The 22,239-nt window shown below is 45.9% G+C and overlaps 1 protein-coding gene across 1 annotated transcript; it reads left to right on the top strand.

The window, feature by feature from the left end:
• The first annotated feature begins 4,187 nt into the window (after positions 1-4,187).
• On the top strand, positions 4,188-21,363 carry LOC142803307 (neprilysin-1-like). The gene is made up of 4 exons (XM_075888436.1): positions 4,188-4,499; positions 6,426-6,652; positions 15,509-15,637; positions 20,755-21,363. The coding sequence occupies exons 1-4, from the start codon at positions 4,316-4,318 to the stop codon at positions 21,088-21,090; spliced, it is 876 nt and encodes a 291-aa protein (XP_075744551.1). The 5' UTR covers positions 4,188-4,315; the 3' UTR covers positions 21,091-21,363.
• Positions 21,364-22,239: the final 876 nt, after the last annotated feature.

Genomic DNA, 22,239 nt, shown 5'->3' with positions numbered 1-22,239 from the left:
TGCTAATCAGGAATAAGAGACAGGGGCATTCGGCTTTTAGTTAACGCAGACGCCACGAAATTTTTATTGTTCAACAAAGCACAGGAGAAATGTCCCACCGACACCACCTTACAGGTCAAAATGTAACACTGGTTCCACATTGCGACTACGACTACGACTACGAGGGACGAACGGGGGCCGCTCTAAGGAGCTTCGCCATAAAAAAATATCCCAACGCGCTCAATAATTCCTGCGCTTCATGCCGATCGACCGACGATGTCGGCCGAAGCAGCGGTCCCAAAATAAATTCGTAGCACACTGCTACAGTGATCACCATTCACTGAGATCTTTGAAATGGGGATTTTATATATGCAGTAACGTGTCATAAAATGGAAACTGTTTTCTATATCAACTGATCTGCTAGCAAAACTGACAGCAGCCCCGAGGAGCAGAAAAGCACTCCAGATCATTTCGCTGCGATAAATAAGTTGCCTTACGGTTCATGGCTTTCGTAGCTTGACATAGTCACAGTCAGGGTTAGCAAAAACAAAAAAAACTACTTCTAAAACACTAGCATTGCACGGAGAGGTGCTTTTCTTTAACAGAGCCGTACAAAAATGCGTGTGTGCCACTGCTAACCCACGTTTTGCGTCGTACCGGAAGCCGTCCTATTCCACAGTTCCTTGCGATTGCCCATATTACCGGTCACCTATTGCCAGGCCCGTGGGGCACTCGGAACACACACGTGCTGCAAAAGTGCCAGCCAGTACAAGGTTTTAGAATGCTACTGTAACGCCAGCCGAAAGCTCGTGTAAATTCGCCTAGTGACAGTCAAGGCATGTCGTATTTCAACCGAGTCGAAAGTCATGTTTTCCGCACCGTTCACATTTCTTTTCATCGTGATAGTTGGCCGTTACGGTTGTATCAAGCATGTGGGGTGCTTGCATCTACGCGTGAGTCGCAATAAGTATATCATATATTATTGACATGCGGCGTGCGAAAGAGTACGGTAATAGTTTTGTGCCTCGTACTACCTTCATACTGCACGCAAATCGCTGCTCTAAAGTGAAACAGCTGGAGCAACGCTTGAATAAACGCAATTAGTGTACTAACTTGTACACTTCACTGAGCTCGTAGTTTTTCCTGCTGATGGGGAATATATCCTAAGGAGGCGGAACTCGACGTTTTTCGTTGTGGATGGAAATCTGTGTCATCGCAAAACACCCTACTGGCACAATTCAACCGATGCGCTGTAAGCTTCACAGGCGGTGCTCAGCAATCTTTTCCACTTGCGCTGATTTTTTCGCATCAGATGATGCGAAGCGTTGACGAAGCGTGATGCGAAGCGTGAATGGTGGCGCAGCGTGAACAGGTGCTCTTTTGCATTTTAAGCTCTAAGAGCCACTGCATTCTAGGCCAGCGAGGCGCGCCTTGGCAGTTGCAACAAATTATGGCGTCTCTGGGAGCGAGGGTATACCACCGAAACGCCTAGGTGTAAGATAGGCGTGCTCTAGTCTATAGAGTGCTCGCGTTTTGATAACGTAGCGTCACTGTACCAAGCGTGCGCGCGCGTCATTGGTACATTGGAGTATAATGAGCCATTCTTTATGGGCTCGCGGCCGTTTTGATAGCTCGACATTTACCAAATTTAGTGTTAAGTGACCTCAATGGATGACAAAAGTATATGACTGGTGCGAACATGATAATCCCGACACGCGTGTCTTGTAAGAACATGACAACATACCACGCTCATAGCGTGGCTCGCGGTCGTTTCGCTAGCTCCACATATACTAAATTTGGTATCACATGATGTGAATAGATGGCGAAGGTAAACGACACATCCAAACATGATAATCACGTGGTCATCCAGCGCTACACAAAAAAACGCACGCCGTAGCGACGCCGTCCAAAATGGTGGTGTGCTGTGATCTACAACTAGTCCATGCAACGAACCCTACGATTAGGCTTCACCTGGAACGCTGACTAACGCGACAGAAGAAACGATAGACGCCGTAGCGACGCCGCTCGATAATGACTCAGTGCTGTTACGTACAACGTTACACTCATTAGTCAGGTGTCAGAGAAAGAAATTGTCACGGCTTTCTTTTTTTTAAAAAAAGGAATGAGTGCAATGGTAGCCAGGCACGCAAAGCTTTGTCTTTTGTGAGTGACTCGTCACACAATCCGTGATTCGGGTGAACCACTTCAATGCACCTCCATAAAAAATAGGCGGTAAAATACCACCAAATGCTCGCACAATGTATTGAATATAGTTTTGATGTACTTATGTGTAAAATGTCTTCGTGTTGACGATTCCGGCCGATTTTCAAAGATCACAGGAATCTACAGGCCAGCATTTCATTCAAAATTCACAGCTTTACCGGAAAGATGAAGCAATGAACGCGATAGCAACAAATTGAAAGGTCACGCGCAGAATGGAAAGCAAACCGAAGCATGCCCCACGTTCCTCACACACAAATGACGGACAAAACTGACAGGTACGGATGCACGCGAATAAGCGTCTCATTTCTTACTTCGCTGACTCTGAAAACACGTGCTTTCTTGAACGGAGACAGCAATGATTGGAGTGACCTTTGTACACCAAGTAACTACAGCATAATCATTCCAGGTAAAGCCCAAGGCCGTCCAAGGCCTACGACTTTCCCCTCCTCGCCACAGCTAGATAAGAGCGCGTGACGGAGCTCCGTTCTTCTCTAAGCCGGGAAAAGTGTGCGTAAGAGATTAAATCGGGCACCGCCGCGCAATGTAGCGACGCTAAAGCTCTGGATATTCTTGGGAAAGTACCGTGTTTCTTTTAACTGGAGCCGCCACGCTGAGCACCGTCCTCTCCCACCTTCCACCTCTCCGCTACACGCGCTGTCGCCCGGGAAATACGCACGAAACTCTTTCTTTTTTATGTTTTTTTTTCGTTGTAACCGGCTCTCGCCACTATTCTATCAAGAATGTCGTGTCACACTGATAATGAACGTGCTGTGCGTGACGGTGCGTGCGTTATCAGCATCACAAGGCATTCTCGATAGGAAAGTAGCGTGGGCTGGGTTATAAGGCTGGCGCCCGCACGGTGGCCGTTTGGGAGAGGATACTAATATGGTTTGGACACTTGGGAGAAGAGGGATGAACACTTTCGAGAGGAGGTTTGGACACTTTTGAGAGGATATGGAGGACAGTGTTGCTACTTTCTCTATAAGGGAACTTTACCCCGTCGCGGTGGTCTAGTGGCTCAGGGACTCGGCTGCTGACCCGCAGGTCGCGGGATCGAATCCTGGCTGCGGCGGCTGCATTTGCGATGGAGCTGGAAATGTTGTAGGCCCGTGTGCTCAGATTTGGGAGCACGGTAAAGAACCCCAGGTGGTCCAAATTTCCGGAGCCCTCCACTACGGCGTCTCTCATAATCTATGGTGGCTTTGGGACGTTAAACCCCAAATATCAATCATTGTAGAGGAACTTTATCGCGACGCGCGCTCATCGCGCCATCTCGCGGGTGATGCTGAAAACACAATTTCCCCCGAGATGCTCGTGAGCAGCGGTACGTGGAAGGTATAAGTAGCTTGCCATTTAAATGGTGAAGGATGTGGTCCGGGGTGGCTAAGTGGTTATCACCTCGCTTTCACGACGCACAGGTCCCACGTTCGACATCGCGCGCCGATGTGTTTTTCTTTCCTTTCATAAGTTTTCTTATATATAAATACGTATACATATACGGTGCGTGACATTGACGCTGATGCCCACGCCGACGTCGACGCCGACGCCAGGGGCAAAATCCAGCCAAGAGGGACTATATTGTTGTCGCAATAAAAGCCCTCGCGCCTCCAGCAGGCGACTGCTCATGGTGGTGGGTTTCGGGACACCGATGGAGTCTTCCGGTGGCTTCAACCACCCGTGCTCGATGCCCCATCTAGCTCCCCTTAGTAGAGATCAATGGGCTGGACTGACTGACACTTTGCCTCACTCATTATCGTTTCCTGTGTGGATATGCTGTGATTTTTTGTTATTTCTTATATATTGTTCATTTGACCAACTTGCACATAAAAACCATACGAGCTACAGGGTCTTCGTTCTTTCTGACCATTTTGTTGAAAGTGAATTAACTGCGTTCATTTTTGTTGAACATTACCCAAGAATTAGGTCACTTGTAAAGAAATCAACTTGTTAACTAAAGATGAATATAGCCGGTGTAAAGTGTTAACCTTCACTTGATTAATGTTCACCCTATTATAAGTCAGCTGAATGTAATTGACCCTTGTACTGCTATTATGCCTGCACATTTAGGAAGAATGCCTTTTGCGTATTTATCTACTAAACAGTACGACCAGCGATGCTAGACGAGGTGAGGCACATGGTGTTTCGAGTCAAGGCAGTCTTCTCCGAGGCCCTCAACTCCTCAAGCTGGCTGACTTCCACTTTTCGAACACGTTTCAAGAACACGCTGGACGGAATCAAGGTTTTAATAGGAAGCCCAGGAGATCGAATAAAACCCGAGTTCGTCGAAAGATTTTACGGTCAGTACACTCTATGTTTTGTCATCAGCTCTCTAGACGTTAAACATCCACCGTTAAAATTACTCCTAGTGAGCAAAGTGACATAAAACATGGAAATTACCATATGAAGGACAAATAAGTTGAACGGAATAGGCAAGGTAAAAGTGTTTGTGGCACCGAATACTCATAAGGCAAGTTTCCGAGGTGATTCTGCGCGTCACAATTCTGGGCATTCAATGCAGTCACTGAAATAACTGAGCGTAGTAATACACTTCACAAAGCTCACAATAAGAAATATACAATGCAGTATGATGTAGTAGAATAGATCATTGCCGCAAGCTTCTTGATAAATTCGTGTATAATCGCGAACGTGCGGTTTCATGGAAGCGTGTGAACGTTTTGCATTTATTAAGCGTAAAAAGTCAACTCAGTCGTTCTTATCAGAAAAGAACTAAGCTTTTAGTTTCCACAAGCTACCATCCGCTATGCCTAGAGACGCAAATCGGACACATCTGATCATCTACCTCACGGCATCAGATATTGAAACAGGTGTTTAAATATAGAAGGCGGAATATTTGCTTCCTTCGGCGTCGTTGATTGATTGATATGTGGGGGTTTAACGTCCCAATGCCACTATATGATTATGAGAGACGCCGTAGTGGAGGGCTCCGGAAATTTCGACCACCTGAGGTTCTTTAACGTGCACGCAAATCTAAGCACACGGGCCTACAACATTTCTGCCTCCATCGGAAATGCAGCCGCCACAGTCGGGATTCGAAACCGTGACCTGCGGGTCAACAGCCGAGTACCTTAGCCACTAGACCACCGCGGCGGGGCTTTCTGCGGCGTCGTACTCAAGCGAGTACTGACAAATTGATTTTTTGTGTGTGAAAAGTAGCACTAACATTTCAATCTGATCATATTCTCTTTATTTTTGGACTCCGATTTTCTCGCAATTTCCACACGTGTTTTACGCAGCTGCATGATGAACACTAGTGGTGCAATGTAGCTTGCGAACCACTGTGAAATAAGAATAATGTGCCACTAATCTTTCGTGCAACAGAGGTTTAATATACGAGCGTAATTTCCATTCAATGTCCTTTGAGATAATATGAGAGGCGTGTAGGCTCTTACGTTTTGCTGTTTTTGATTAGGAATTGATGACATACGATGGGGTTTCCATAAAAGAAACATAAAAAGGTGTTTTCTAAATTTTTATTATTAAGTGTCATACAGAATGAGTACACCTAAACTCAAAGACTGTACAGAGAATATAAACTTATTTACAAGACAGTTAAACCCATACATAAATTTGCACTATGATTAACAACAAACTTAAAGGCAGCCTGTCACATTTCATTAAACACATAATCATTTTACCTTAATACTTCGTTGGTCATTTAGGTGATATTGCTCCCGCTGTGTCAAACTACTCTTTTTCAGTACGCGTATGCAGTGTTCAAAGGTCCAGATTCGGGTGCACGTTAAAGAACCCCAGGTGGTCAAAATTTCCGGAGCCCTCCACTACGGCGTCTCTCATAATCATACGGTGGTGTTGGGACGTTAAACCCCACAAATCAATCAAGTGTTCAAAGGTCATTTGTTATGTTTCGGGTAAAACAATTGTACGGGTAATATGTTTCGGGTGAAAATAAAAGTTCGTAATATTGTTCCAGTTTTCCGGAAACAAAAAAATGTACTATGAATCATTCCCTGATCTGTTTCCTTAGCTAATTCGCCATCCGTCATAGAGATCCTGCCCACGCACGTCCACAATATTCATCCCATTGTAGGCAAACTTGTGCATACCCCATGACACATGCTGACGTTAGTTGTCTTGCTACAATGTTATACTTTTTATCATGAATCACTCGTAGGTAGTTTTCCTGAAGCTTCCATGCATTAAGAGTGTTTCACATAACAATGTGTTGTCATTTGTATGCGCAGAACCCCTTCACGACGTACCAGTCGACCGACTCTTCCCCTCATGGATACAAGGTCGTCGTCTTAACACTCACTATCAGTGGAAAGAACAGAAAAGTTGGCTTTATAACGAGCAGAGCGCCCGTGCCTTTTACACGGGGAGTACGGTTGTAATTCCAACGGGACATGTGCATCAACCAATCTTTTACGAGTACGGACCACCCGCACTCAACTATGCTGGCATAGGGATGGTAAGCACTCATTTTCTTTTCTATTAGGCATCAAGCATGCTGAACTTCTGGCTCATTCCTCTCACTTTACTAACCAGTGCTACCGTATTCTAGGGATAAATCAACTGCTGGTTTTTACATCCACAAAAAACAAATTGTTAAGAAGGACCGCTTTTCATTCCTGAAAAATCTCTTCAGTGTTCGTTCTCGGAGTAAACCTCGCTTTGCGCGGATATATTTTGACGCCTAAGTGCATCTTCCAGCCATCAGGAACGTGCAGCTATCGGTTATGGTTAAAGGGCCACTCACCAGGTTTGACAATTTTGAGCTGACAAGTGCATTGCGTAGACGAGGCGTTCATGATCACGTCTGCCAAACTTTGCAACGCTACGCGCCACGGAAATGGGTCAAATAGCAAGATGAAAGCTGCCCCCCTCCCTTCTGCCGGCGCACGCGTAGAGAATGAGGGCATGACGTAGGCGTAGGAATGGCCCTACGTACACGGCAATGCAGGGACGTTGGTCCTCTACGTAGACGAGTCTGCTCTGACGTTATCAACAGTATACCACGTGGCACGTCAAAAATTATTTAACACAACAAGCGTAGTTTATGTATTTGTTGCTTGAAGAGATAAATAAAACTTGAAATGAATAATGAGACGCAGTAAAAACTGTGCGCGTTTTTCTTTCAATTTTTTCCCGTGAAATGCTACGAGATGCGGGGCTAATGTGCCACCGTTGCGCATGCGTTCGTTTCCCCGCGGTCAGCGCATTGAGCAGACGTCCGCCGTGGAACGCTCCTACGCGTTCACGCACTCATTGTGCTCATGTACTCTACCGCGTCTAAGCCAGCGTTTCCAAATCATCCCGCAGAAACAGGCAGAAGGCCACAAAACAACACTGTTCAACAAAGCAACGCTGCTCGCGTGCTCGGGGGCTGGGCTTGTTCGGCACGTCATGCGCACGTCACCTCTTGGTCGGATGCCGGAGAGCGTGGGGAAGAAATTTGGCTTGCGAAGGCTAAGCGGTGTAGCACCAAGGATTTCGAGCTCGCCTCCTCTCACCCTCGTTTCGCGCCACTTCAAAAAACCTGTTTTCTCCGCTGGTAATGAACCGATTCAAAAAGTTTTTGTGGCAAAACGTTCCTCATCGGGCACCTAACAGCTTTCTCTGTCTAACTAAAATTCTGTATGGGGCCCGGTAAATGGCCCTTTAAGGCTCCAGTAAACGCAGATGAGTGCGTGTGCCGGGACAATACCGAGTGTGAGCGAACTACGCCTACGATGACTCCGGACCACAGCCAAGAGATAGCACTGCGGACATGCCTCGTCCACCTAATTTTTTAAATCAAAGCAGCTGATAGTCAGGGCTTGTTTCTTATCCGTCGTCGCACCCACGTTTGTACTCGGAGTGTTCGTTGGTTGATTTTTGGGGTTTAACGTCCCAAAACCACGCTATGATTATGAGAGACACCGTAGTGGAGGGCTCCGGAAGTTTCGACCACCTGGGGTTCTTTAACGTGTACCCGAACCTCGGAGTGTTCGTTAAATGACTCTGCGGTAGAACTCTACCAGAGCACGTCCACTCGGGCGCATCCTCTAGCATGAGCGGAGACCGTCAGCGGTACTGCTCTGCACTGTATCATAAAGGTATTCACGCCTCGTTGGTGTCTCTGCTGTAGAGCGCTCGTTCCATTCCACCGCGTGGTCTGGTATGAGTGGAGACCACTAGCGGTGCCTCGCTGCTAGGTATAATGAAAGTTCTTACTCCTTCTAGGTGGCTCGTCGGTAGAGCGCTCACTCCACTCCTCCGCATGTTGTGGTATGAGTGGAGACCGCTAGTGCCGCTGCACTGCATTGTAAGATAATGTTTCCTAGTATATAGAAAGTAGTGACACTTTCCTTCATAACTTCAGCAAAGTATCCTAGTGTCCCAGACGTATTCTTATCCTCTCCTTAACGGCCACCGTGTGGACGCCGACCTTGTAACCCATCTCGCGCCACTTTCCTAAGAAGAATGCAATGTCATGCTTATAACACGTGTAATGTCCGTGACCTTTCTCGAGTGGCGGCCTGAGAAGCGAGATGCAGGAGACGAGGTGCATGGCGTGGCGGCTCGGTTAAAAAAATGACGGCACTTTCCAACAAAATATGCAGTGACATTACTGTCTAATAAAGTGCATAGATGCACTCAATCGCCCCTGCTCTGTCGAGGGTGGAGAAGTGCGTCGTCTGCTGCATTGGTCCCCATTATTTGGCCCGCTCCTCAGTGCACTTACTTCCAGCACACGAATTCGCAGCGTCTTGCTCTCGGGTAAACGTCCTTTGGGCTGGACTTGCCTTAAAGATAGCAAAATGATTCACGGATATTACTAGTTATGTGTTTCAGAGCCTGATGACCCATGGACCCATATTGACTTTTTTTATTAGATCACCACCACAGTATGTGTGTACACACACAGCGCACAAATATACCAAATAGGAGTTCACCTGCCTTCTCCCTTTCACTCCTTCATCTAAGACACTTGAAATATATCCATGCTACAACTGTGGTGTCCCGGGTCACATCGCACGTTTTTGTGACCACGGCCCATATCAGCGACAGTCTTGGCACATGTCTCACCAACCTTTCGACCATCCGCTCTCCACGTCATGGAAACCACGCGCACCTACCGGATCACGCTACCCCTCACCGGCCTCTGATCGAAGTTTGACACCACCACCAGCTCCCCGTGCTCCACGATCGCCATCGCCACGGCGACGCGCACGTACACCGCCGCCGGAAAACTAGTCGGTGCGGCCAGTGGGGGTGAGGCCGCGAGATCACAGGTGCTATCTACAGGTATACCCCCGTCAGCATTTATGTTGAAGAACAAAGTTCATGTAGTTGTCGATGGAGTGGCTACTGTGGCACTTGTGGATACAGGCGCGACAGTCTCGGTGATGAGTGTAAATTTTAAAAACCTGCTGGGACCAAAAGTGATGTTTTGCCTGAACCGTGGGGTGACATTTCGTGGTGTAAGTTGTGAGGTGTTGTGTCCGGTGGGAAATTGTACTGTGGACGTCTCGCTGTGTGGCAAGGTGTTTTGCACAGAGTTTGCGGTTATTCCGCGGTCTACTCATGACATTATCTTAGGTATTGACTTCTTGTGTGAGCGTGGGGCAACTGTAGACTGCAGAAGTGGGCATCTTTCTATACATGGTACTTTCCCAACGACGCTCTTGGAAAATTCCCGTCCGGAGGAATGCATCTGTTTCGTCTCCATGGACACAGTCGTTCCTGCATTTTCTGCTGTGTGTGTTCCCGTGACATGTTCCAGCAACAACTGTGGCACGTTTGACGCGACGCCCGAACCGATTCCCTTGGCATGCCTGAAAAAGAACATTCTCATTCCCCATTGTATAGGACGAGTCGTTGATGGACGGGCCGGTGTGGCGACAATGAACAGGTCCATGGAGCCTGCAATTCTGCCAGGCGGCATGAAACTTGCAGTATTTAGACCCAAATCATGTACGACGCTAGTTGCGCTTCTTGATGCTACAAGCCAAAATGAACATCTAGGCTTTGAAGGATCAGAAGATTCCCTATTGCTACAAATGGTCAGCAAGTCACTTGACCAAAGCGAACGTCATACACTGCTCGACGTTCTATCCAAGCACTCGAAAGTGTTCGATTTTTCTAAAAACACGCAAAGGCTCTTAATCCCAGCGTCCCGAATACGTCACCAGATCCACACCGAGTCGGCGCATCCCATTAGGCAGAAACCTTATCGAGTGGCACCATCGGAGCGCAAGATCATCAACGAGCAAGTCCAAGAAATGCTGGAAAAGGGAATAATACAGGAATCGGCAAGTCAGTTGGCTGCTCCGGTCATTCTAGTGAGGAAAAAAGATGGTATGTGGAGATTTTGCGTTGACTACCGCCGACTGAATTCTGTTACCAAGAAAGACGTTTATCCACTGCCGCGCATCGATGACGCTCTAGACTGCCTGCATTCCGCGTCCTACTTTTCATTAGTCGACCTGAGATCAGGTTACTGGCAAATTCCGATGCACGCAGCTGACAAAGAAAAGGCGGCATTCGTTACGACCGACGGACTTTACGAGTTCAACGTTATGCCATTCGGATTATGCAATGCTCCTGCGACATTCGAAAGATTTATGGACTCTATATTGCGTGGTTTAAAATGGCATATATGCATGTGTTACCTTGATGATGTCATAATTTTTGAAAGTACGTTTGACGAGCACAACACTCGCCTAGACCTCGTGCTAAGCTGCATTGAAAAAGCTGGCCTTGTATTGAATTCAAAAAAGTGCCACTTTGGCGAGCGACAGACATTGGTGTTAGGACATCTCGTCGAAAAAGATGACATTAGACCTGACCCACAAAAGACAGCGGCCGTTGAATCGTTCGAGCGTCCTAAATCTGTGAAACAACTGCGTAGCTTCATCGGGCTCTGCTCGTATTTCCGCCGGTTCGCACCCAAGTTTGCGGATGTGGTTCACCCCCTGACGAGCCTTCTACGCAAGAACAGCCTGTTTCAGTGGACCTCCGAGTGTGATGCCGCTTTTCACAAGCTGAAGTGTTTGTTAACTTCGCAGCCAATACTTCGGCCCTTCAATCCTTCGTCGCCCACGGAAATTCACACAGATGCAAGTGTCATTGGTATCGGTGCCGTTCTCGTTCAGCGTTCTGGTAAGAAGGAACACGTTGTGGCGTACGCAAGTCGGTATTTAAGCAAGCCTGAACGCAACTACACAGTGACCGAACAGGAATGCCTAGCGGTAGTCTTTGCCGTGCAATGGTTTCGCTCATACATCTATGGTCGCCCGTTCACTATCGTCACAGATCACCATTCCCTGTGTTGGCTGATCAACCTTCGTGATCCATCCGGCCGCCTCGCATGATGGGCCATTCGTTTGCAAGAACATGTCTTCACCATCTCATACAAGACTGGCCGTCTACATGCTGATGCGGATTGCCTCTCCAGGATGCCGCTACCATCAACAGATTGTGAAGCCGATAATTTTGACCACCTTATCGCTCCTCTGTCGTCTGGTTTTCACGATGCCGTGACTTTCGCCGCTGAGCAGCGTAATGACCCAAGCTTAAAAGCTCTCTTTCCTGGAGCAAGAAATTCATTAGGCGAAGGCCGATTCTGCGTCCGAAATGGTCTTCTTTACCAGAGAAACTTGTCCACGACGGGCGCCCGCTTTCTGCTGGTTGTTCCTGCGTCCCTCCAAACGTCTGTTCTGCGTCTCATGCATGATGACCCCACCTCTGACCATCTAGGCACCGCACGAACACTTAGTCGCACGAAAGAGCGGTTCTATTGGCCGAAAATGAGCAAAACAATTCAGAAGTACGTGGCCAGCTGTACGCAGTGCCAGAGCCACAAGCGGCCCTCCTCGGGTCTAGTTGGTCACCTGCAACCGGTAAAGTCTCCCGGTTCCCCTTTTGAAAAGGTTGGCATTGACCTGATGGGACCATTTCCACGCTCCTCAAAAGGTAACCGGTGGATAATTGTATGCGCCGACTACCTGACGCGGTACTGCGAAACGGCTGCCTTACGCTCCGCCACGGCATTCCAGGTTTCGGAGTTCCTGCTGCATTCAGTCATCCTCCGACACGGACCTCCTCGCGTGATAATAAGTGACCGTGGACGACAATTTACCGCTGATATTGTCGAATCATTACTTCGTTCGTGTGCCTCCAAGTTCCGACACTCATCTGCATATCATCCACAAACTAACGGCCTCACTGAGCGCACAAACCGAACGTTGATCAACATGTTGTCAATGTACGTCACCTCCGACCACAAAACGTGGGATGAAGTATTACCATTCGTCACGTATGCCTTCAACACGTCGAAACACGAAACGACAGGCTACTGCCCTTTCTATCTGCTCTACGCTCGCTCACCTCGACATACGCTGGACATTATCTTTCCTTTTGTCGTCCATGACGATTTAACAATTGCGGAAACTTTGTGTCGTGCGGAAGAGACACGTCGACTTGCCTGCTTACGTACACTGGCAGCGCAAGAGTCCTTCAAAACTCGCTACGACAGTCAACACAGGCATGTAACCTATGCCCCCGGTGATCTAGTGTGGGTGTGGACCCCAATACGCAGACGAGGCTTGAGCCAAAAGCTACTGGCACACTATGCCGGTCCTTTTGTGATACTCCGTCGTGTCAGCGAGGTCAACTATGAAATTGCACGCGTCACCACTAGTGGCCGACGTTCATGCAAGATGGAGGTGACGCATGTTGCCCACCTGAAGCCGTTTACACGAAGGATGCAAGAATGACTCGCCCAGAGGGCTTCGTCTGAGACGGGAGGAATGATACGGAGTATCACTACCAGGAAAAACAAGGGAAGCGCGGATAGAAAAGGAAGACGACGTTGCCTCAACTGCGATTCCCCTGAGTGGGTACGAGCCATGGCGGTGGAGATCATCATCATTATACTGCGATCGCGGACTCAGGGCCCATTAAAACCTTCCCATTAAGTTACCTTACTTTGTGTAACAATATTCTTGGATAAATAAATCGGATACATTATTCAAAACCTGAAGTGAAGAAAGGCAACCATTTGGATGTAATTTATCCACAATAATTCAAAAAAATTAACCAATGTCGTCAGTCTGGCAGCGTGTAATTTAGCTTGGTTCTCAATATTTGAAGGCGAGAAACATATAATGCATTTTTTTAGTGTTATAACCTTTGTGATGCAATGGCAGGGTTTTATAAGGGCCGTGTTACGTTTTGATTTACATATAAACGCATTGTGTGGTGAGTGTGTGTGAGAACGAGAAAGTGAAGGCATGCACCATTCCTTATCATCAGAAACTCTCAAGCATCTTCTTTTATTAAAAAAATCAACTAGAATGTCTATTGCACGCAAAGAAATACAACCGTCTCTCTTAGATTACTTGAAAGTTCTACCCGTCTTGCTTCGTCTAACGTAGGACCTCGCCTTTCCGGAAGAGTTAAAAGAATGTCCAATGAACACTCGCCAGTAAAATTTGTCAGCATTCGGAATAATGTGGTAAGCTCTGATTTTAAAATAATGTTTTCTAATTACAAACAGCATTTTCCAATCTGATGTTCATCGGTTGAATATAGCAAACATCCATCAGTGGCAGCAACCTTGTAAAATATCGTAGCGTCCATTAAAAGAGGCTAACAAACGTAGGTGTTTTGTATTCAAGTGTGTGTGCTTCTGTACATGTTTTTGTGTGTTGAAACCTTCTAGCCATTTAAAATATCTATTAAGTGTGTTGTCATGTTGTCATATTTTGATACAATTTTATATACTATTTGGTCGTATGGAATCTTCAAAATAGTAGACGAAAAGAACAATGATGAGACTGGCGGCGAGATTTGGAAGCATCGTAACTTTGGCCCAGGCAATAAAGTAGCCGCTTTTCCATTTTTTTTGCACGAAAAGCCTTAGTTTCTTCCTTATGGAACACATAAATATTAACGGGTGCTTTATTATTTATCAAGATGAGGAAAGAAAAGCAGCTTTTTTAGCTCTTGCCCCCAAAATGTATACTTGGTGGAGTTCACAGCAGCTACGAGCAGTGTTTCATGAGTAAAATACAGCCTTGTTAAGAGTATTATAAATTACAAGTACGAGATAAATCACAAAAAAGGGAATAATCGGCAGCATTGGAATGTTTTTTCATTGAAATAGAATAATAAGTGCAAAGTTTACAACTCAGAAAGTTTACAACTTAGAAAGCGCTAAACTTACAAAGTTTACAACTTAGAAAGCGCTGAATCTCCTCTTCATAAGTGAAATCTGAAGAACACCCCGCAATTTTCAAGAAAAATAAACCTCGCAAACACAGATCCCTAGTTATACGTAAATCCTTTTTTGAATTGCGAGAACAAAATGATATCACACTGAAATTTAGGGACGCATCAAAGTCCTAGTTCACACAAGGAATATTGTACGCATGATGCTATCATGCTATAATGCAGCGTGCTGAAGAACCCTCTAGGGGCATGAATGAGAGCAAATTTTCAACACGAACACAGGAAACAGAGAAATCCGGAGCGTGCCCAGTAAAAAAAAAAACAGAATAAGAAGGGCAGGGCGGGAGAGCACCACAAGGAAGGATCGTGCCTCCGTCTTGTAATTATTACGTCTGCACAGCTGAAAGTTCTGATAAAAGGCGTCCATGTGTAGCATAGCGGACGTCAACCACAACCACCGTTCTATCTTCTGACTGTTATCACGCGATACCAGGGCTTCAGTGACACGGGTACCGAGTTTATCTATCGGAGTGGTTGTCTCCGCTTCGATTTCACACTAGTATCTTTTTGAACTGACACGCTACGCTGCAGCTTCTGTAGTCGCTAAGCACGGCTACTGAAGACGCTAAGCGTTCTGAAATCCAGTGCTTGAAGCCATGCACTCAGAAGTGCCCCCGTTTGCTCTAAGCGCACAGGGTGTTCTTTTTATTGATTGATATGTGCGGTTTAACGTCCCAAAACCACTATATGATTATGAGAGACGCCGTAGTGGAGGGCTCCAGGAATTTCGACCACCTGGGGTTCTTTAACGTGCACCCAAATCTGAGCACACGGGCGTACAACATTTCCGCCTCCATCGGAAATGCAGCCGCCGCAGCCGGGATTTGAACCCGCGACCTGCGGGTCAGCAGCCGAGTACCTTAGCCACTAGATCACCACGGCGGGGCAGGGTGTTCTTTTTTTTAAGTACAAACTACATGAATGTTATTGCAGTTCGCAGCACTGATGACTGGAGGGATATTTTCATTGGGCATTGATGAATTGCTATAACGATACCATGTCGGGCTTAACTGCGACTTTTAATTACCTCTATATTTTTACATTGCAGACATTAGGCCACGAGTTCATGCACGCATTTGACGTGGGACACTTGCGCAAAGATTTCTGGGAGTCTAAAGAGGTGAAAAACGAATACACGAGGAGAGCGCTCTGCTTGCGGAGATCGCATAGATCAGTTGTAAGCTTTTTTACCTCTTTTATATGCTTTTACACCAACATACGCAAACGTAGGATGTTCCAACTATCGCGCAGCGCGATCTGAAAACAATGTAACGGGGTTACGCAGAGAAAGCATGGAACATACCGCACTGTACCTACTACAAAGTTTTTGCCAAGGGTGTTTCAATAATTAGTCGTTATTATGCATGTACTTGCATGAATACTTGTCTAAATATTATAATGTCATTGAGTCATATGTAGGCATATTCAAATGACACCTAACTGCGCTGTTTTATTAATGCAACAAATATTTAGTTTTATTTATTCAGATACCCTCTATACGAAAACGGTAGTGTTGGATAATGAATGATTAGAGTTTGTGACGATGACAGCAGGGTGGTAGCTGGTGATGTCATCGGTACGCAATAGTGAGTGTTCGATATGTTGGTCTGGCAGAACGACACCCAGACTTCGAAATTATGGTCGACGCGAGAAGAAACGTAACAGGGTGACATTAGAGGTTTTTTGTCTGTCCGGTATTCCGGTAACGCAAAGGATGGACGTATTACTGTATAGCGTGTCCCGTAGCTGCCACCACGCCATGCAGCGCCCTGTATAGATGAAAGGAGACAACTAATAAACACGTGGTTTCACACCTCTGAGATTCCGGGAGCATAACTGACTAAGCCTACAACAATGGTTGCTTCAGTAAATTTCTTGAAAACATTGCCAAATCGACACAAATACTTCACTGTCGAAGACTAACCCCTGTTTTCTAGAACATCCCTTCACTCAAGCTTCACCTTCACTTGAGAAAACCAGTGGAAGCGCCATCTCTAGGCACGGCAATTCACTGCATATCAGAGATAATCTGCTGCGATTCCTCAGGATCAGCACGTCATTTTCAGCTGAGTGCTGGCGCAGTAGTCAACTCTGTCAAGTGATGGAAGAAAGTGGAGTCGAGGACAGTTTGTGAATACGGTGATAAGGTGATGAATCTCAAGCAAGTGAAAGCATCTACTGGAAGCTATCGAGCTACAAAGCGCGCGAAGGCCACTCGATAGATTCGAGGTCGAAAGCAATCGATTTCAGCGGCGCACCCATGTCTTACAGGAAAAAAAAACACTCGGTACACGCTCAGTATTTTTTGTGTAGTGGTGGGCTGGAGTGACTAAAAACGTTTATTAATATTGATGATTTTATTTCAGGATTGCGTGTCGTGCTTATTTTTTTCCCCGTTGAGAAAGTAGGCTCGCGAAATCTGACAAATGCATGTAACTGCTTCCAACCTACAAAAAAGAGCATCACGCTGAAGTGAGCTTACCGCTAGCAAGAACTTTGCGCGCTTCCGTTGCCAGTGATATTGTTGCACTCTTCACAAAGAAAACGGAACCAGACGCAACAACATGCATAGCATTTTACACGAAGTCTTCCCACTCTGTTGTACTGCACTATTGATATCCACACCTCCAGGCCAACTGTTGCCATTGATAATGTAACCAAGTCACTGTCCTTATTACAGGTGGCATTAAAAGAACAAAAAGACGTGTTTCTTATGCTGGCGAGTGGTACAGTGGGTGAATCATTTTTTCACATTCCTTCATACAGGCTACCTCCCAGTGAGCATAGTTTCGGACGTTGTTTCTTGATGCGCCCTCGAATCTAGTCACCTTTATTTACTTCATATTTCATGAGATGTCTCATTATCTTGCAAATATTTAGGAATCACTACGCGTCAAGAAGAAGCGGCCTCAAACATGCTCAATGTGAGGCAGAAAGTGAAAAAAAAATGGTGTGCACCGCGCAGCAAATGATCGAGTTCGAATAGCTCAATTGTTAATTAAAAGTTTACGAGGTCGTGCTTTATTGAAAACATTATGAGCAAAGTGTTTTCATCTTTCTTTGTTAGTTTGATGGTGGAATTTTGAAAGAGCGGAGCAAAATAAAAATTGTCTTTGTTTTACGAACTTCAAAAGCAACCTTCCCTTGATACTGCACTTACTTTATCTAAAATTCTACTTTAATGCATACATTTAAACATGTAGCAAATTCCCCATATCAGACAGAAGCGAGGGCCCTGGAACAGAAGACGTGCTAGAAAACTACGGAACGAGTCCTCTGGTCCATCTTGGGTGTTTACACAACAAACAGACAAAATTCTTTGTTGTACAACTTACGTTACCGATTACACACAGGACGAAGTGAAAGCTGTTGCACGTGCTTCACGTTCTTTGCCATCAGCTACAAACAAAAAGGGTTATACCATAGGATACCTTCCACTAGACGGTGCCACATTTTTCATGCTGAAAGCCACCTTCCCTGTGAGCACTTCGGAGCTGCTAATAAATGCGGCACTCATTTCGTTTCTGGCTTGCTCGAAGTTATTAATTCTTGACACTCAGCAGTAAAAGGATTTAGCGGATCGAACATAGCCCCTACTGACAGTGTGGTTGCTACATTTCAGAAGTTGAAGGGTCATACACAGATTTGTACCAGAACACTTAGATTCGTGTTGGCAAGAGAGAGTGTCGTGCGTTCATTTTCAGGAAACAATGATGTGCGGCAACATGAAATGTGGTACATCGACGAAACGTCAGATTGCCGCTTGAAAGCAGCTAATAGTATACAATCCCACGCTAGCGCTACAAATCGGTGAATTAAAGGGCGTGTTATCAGAGCATCTGATTTTGATGGCCTCGGTGACACTACACAATACTTTCCTTCTTTTTTTTCGCAATTTCGCTGGCCGCACGTATAAGACAACGAGATTTACAAGACAACTCGAAAATCACCTGAATATTCAATGCTTGGAAGCAAATGGGGATACGCCAGGCTGTGCACCGGAACATACGGGCACGATTTACGAAGGCATTCCAGTGTCAGAGCTTCAAAAGCACGAGGTTTTCGGCAGTGTATCAAGCGATGAGCTGTTATACAGTCAATAGAGAAAGATACTGTCCGTATATTTGTTAACGTGCAGCAAACTTCAGTTTGGTGGAACGCTTCATCCAGGCCTCTTTGGCCTTGTACGACACTTCGCGTGTGCTGGACAAGCTGCTGCTGTCCCTGTCCGCATAAGCTGACCAGTGCCGACTCTCTAGAAGAAGGCAGAGGTTGTGGATGGAATTGACGCCCTGTGCGTCAGGGCATTCATTCCCTCGTCCAATAGTACGATTTGATGCAGGTCAATAAAGTTACTAGAGGAGGCTCATTGTGTTAGATGATCGATATTTAGCATGTAGGCGCAAGCAAATGAGTTAGTTTGCACTTACCGTCAAACGAAAATATCTGATATGTACAATGCAAGATCACGAGCATATGTCTAACGGCATGGTCAGTAGTAGTAGGTCGTAGCGCAGTAGCTTAGTGTTGGTGTGTCGTGTGGGTAGGATATTTCTTCAATTGGTGCCCTTGGGGTCATTTTTCAGGCAACTGCATGAACGGGGTGATTTCCAAGTTTAGATTCACGTCCAGGTGTGCAGACGATATACACTGAACTTTGTGCTTGAAGCGACACAGGAGACATGATATTTTTCGTATGCGCTGCCACAAGTCTCAGTGATGACACAGCAAGCGACCTGTGAGTCTATCAATATTGCTACAGAATCATCAGGTGACAATGTCGTAGAGCGTGCAATTGCCATTATGGGAGGTATGGCTTATGCCTAATCACTACACGTCATTCGAAGGGTGACGGATGCCAAAAAGGCACCTGTGTTTTCGGTCACCTGTAAACACATCACTGGCTTCTCTGAGTATCATAGCACTGCAGTGTAGAAGACTTGCACGCCTGTGGTGTCATCAACAAAATGTATGTCATAATCTGAATACGGGTACATCGATGACCTGCATGGCTGTGGGGATTCATGTTGCGTTGAATCGGAGCCACTTTAATTACAGCGCCAAGACGAGCAGCAAGTTTATGTCATGACGCCTCATTAGGTTTTCCAAGAATTGCGTAGCCAAGACAAAAAAGAATGACCCAGCCCTGATGCGTCTGCTTCGGGCACTGGAGCTGAGTTTTGCTGGGCCTCGAGTTGTTAGTTTAATTAAAGCATTGTGGACATATGTTGAAGGAAGTATTGCGCAGGTGCCCCTGGAAGTAAGCCAATAACCACCCTAAACTCCATCTATAAAAGGATGCTCATATTTTCGGTTCGGGCTGGTGTAAAATTATGTAAGGAACGGGATAAGTGAGCCGAAAACACATTAGTGCTTGTACCAAACGGAGGACATCCTTCTTACAGATACCTCTCCTACGATTGGTGATGCCGTGAAGCATGTGTGTAACTTGTGTTGCAGCCGAGTCACAGGGCGTGCAGCTTGCGAAGCCCGAAGTACGAGTGTTCGAAGCTAACTTGGAAGCTGCTTTGTGTGCTGAAGATAATGTGCCCTACTTTATTCTAGCTGGTCGGATGTAAAGTTATCTAGTAGTACCTGAAGTCTGGTACTTGTGACAAATTTCTATGCGTTTTATGGCTTTCTCTAGAGTGCCTTGTCACTGGCTTTTGGAGTGTCCGGAAGCCCAGTGCATCATGGCGTTAGCGTAAGAGGCATATATGTGAACGTGCGAATGTTTCAAGAAGTAGGACGACTTCCGTAGGTCCACTGCTGAGATTCTCACGAGGAATGTTATTCGACCATGACAATGCTAATAGAGATTCCGTTTGTTTTGCGGAAACGACGGGTTGTGGATTTTTTTTTTCAACTGAAGCATCCAGAGAAGGCATTCAAAATGGTGCTTCAACATCCGTCTCATGAACAGAACAAGCATGTGCGGATGTGCAAAGGTATTTAAATACCTGCCAGATTTCTCGACTCCGCGACAGCGCAAGGCAAAAATACTTTCACGAGACTTCATCAGTGCAGGAGTGTTTTTTTATCATGGTGCAGGCAGCTCTCGAAAAGTGCGTCCGTCGCGGTATGCTATCGAGTGGCGAAGCAGTGCACGATCTTCGTTTCGAGGGGGAGAGCCGCTCTTGCACTCAATTCCTTGCTTGTGCCAGTATTAATTCAGAATAAAGGTGCACTTAGTTCTAGAATAACGTCGATCATGCCAAATCGCCTTCTTGGTTGTATGTTGAGCAGCGCTTCACTAAATAACCTTATAAATATGCAATGTGACTGTTTTCGCAGCTAACTGCAGGTGGCCAAGAAGCGTTGAATAATACTTTGGACTCGGAGAACCTAGCTGACTTTGTGGGAACCAAGCTTGCTTATGCCGCCTACGATTCGTTGCCGGAAGAGGATAAGAGGGTTAAGCTTGCTGGCTTTATTGCGTCATCTGATCAGCTGTTCTTCATGAACTATTGCGTGGGATGGTGCGCCCGGTATGCCAGTCTACCGAAGCGCTACTCACCCTACCGTTCACGGTGTATAGTGCCACTGATGAACATGCCTGAATTCGCCCGTGCATTTGGCTGTGATGCAGGGACACCGATGAATCCTAATAACAGGTGTACTTTTTGGTAGTGCATGAGCATCGACGATATGTGTCTATATGTATTAAATCAAACTTGAAAAGTAATTGAGATGCTGAGAATGAGTAAGTGATGAAGGGTGAAGAATTTGTGAACTTCAGCTCTTGGACGGACCGTCATGACTGGGCGGAGTCAACGCTTTTGCTTGGGTTGTTATCATCCGTGCATTTGTATACTTTTCTTCATTCAACCAAAATCCGGCAAAATAGCCTGACCCGTCAGTTTCCTCATATTACAGGCCTTGTTATTGAGATATATAACACAAACGTACCAGCCTTTCGAATTAAAATAAACGCTGACCGAAACCGTATACTCCATGCTGGATGCCCTGAATTTACAGACCTTTTCGCGCGCATTGGGCTGTGCGGCAGGAACACTGATGGATTCAGATGAAAATTACACGCTTCGGTAGCGCACAACGCGTTTGAATTTTGATGTTTAGCCAAGTTGTATGCGGTTTTCTTCCACGTTTTAGGCCGAATAGACTAATAATGACTTTAGGTTACAACGAAGCTCTGAAAAATAGCAGGATGTGTGGTACAGTGATTGAAGTAGTTTGCAAAAAAAGTTGTTTCTTCTAAAAACTGCAATTGCTCATTGCTGCCTTAGAAAAAAAATACGCACCCCCCAAAGAACAGCAGGGCATCTGCCAATAAGGTAGCAATGGGGGCTAGTTGGTACCCTCCAGCGTATCACAAGCATGAGGGCATCTGCCCTGGATCTACGAAGGAGAGTTGTGATTCATGTTTTCTGTTGCAGCCTATGTAATCTTTCTCGTTGTGCGTAAATGTCTTGCATAAAACCAATTATAGATCTTCTTTATTAGATGAAATGATATTTTCCGATTAACGAAGATGTCACAATTTCCGAGTTACTGTGGCAGGCAGTCCAAGTCACCGGCTTACAATGAGCGTCGATGACTTGTGTTTGTATAATAAAATAAGACTGGAAAAGTAATTGACATCTTGAAAATGAGTGTGTGTTATTGCCCGGAGCATTTTTGCCAATCAGCGCTTGGACAGATAGCCATAGGTGTATGTAGGATGGACGTTTTAGTTTAGCTGTAATCAATCATACCCTCCTAGTGCTTCTTTACATTAGTCATAGCAGATGCAGCTAAAAGCTTCATACCACTAAACTC

Source organism: Rhipicephalus microplus, chromosome 3 (genome assembly GCF_043290135.1).
Source record: "Rhipicephalus microplus isolate Deutch F79 chromosome 3, USDA_Rmic, whole genome shotgun sequence".
NCBI lineage: Eukaryota > Metazoa > Arthropoda > Arachnida > Ixodida > Ixodidae > Rhipicephalus > Rhipicephalus microplus.
This window is presented reverse-complemented; position numbering and strand designations above follow the sequence as displayed.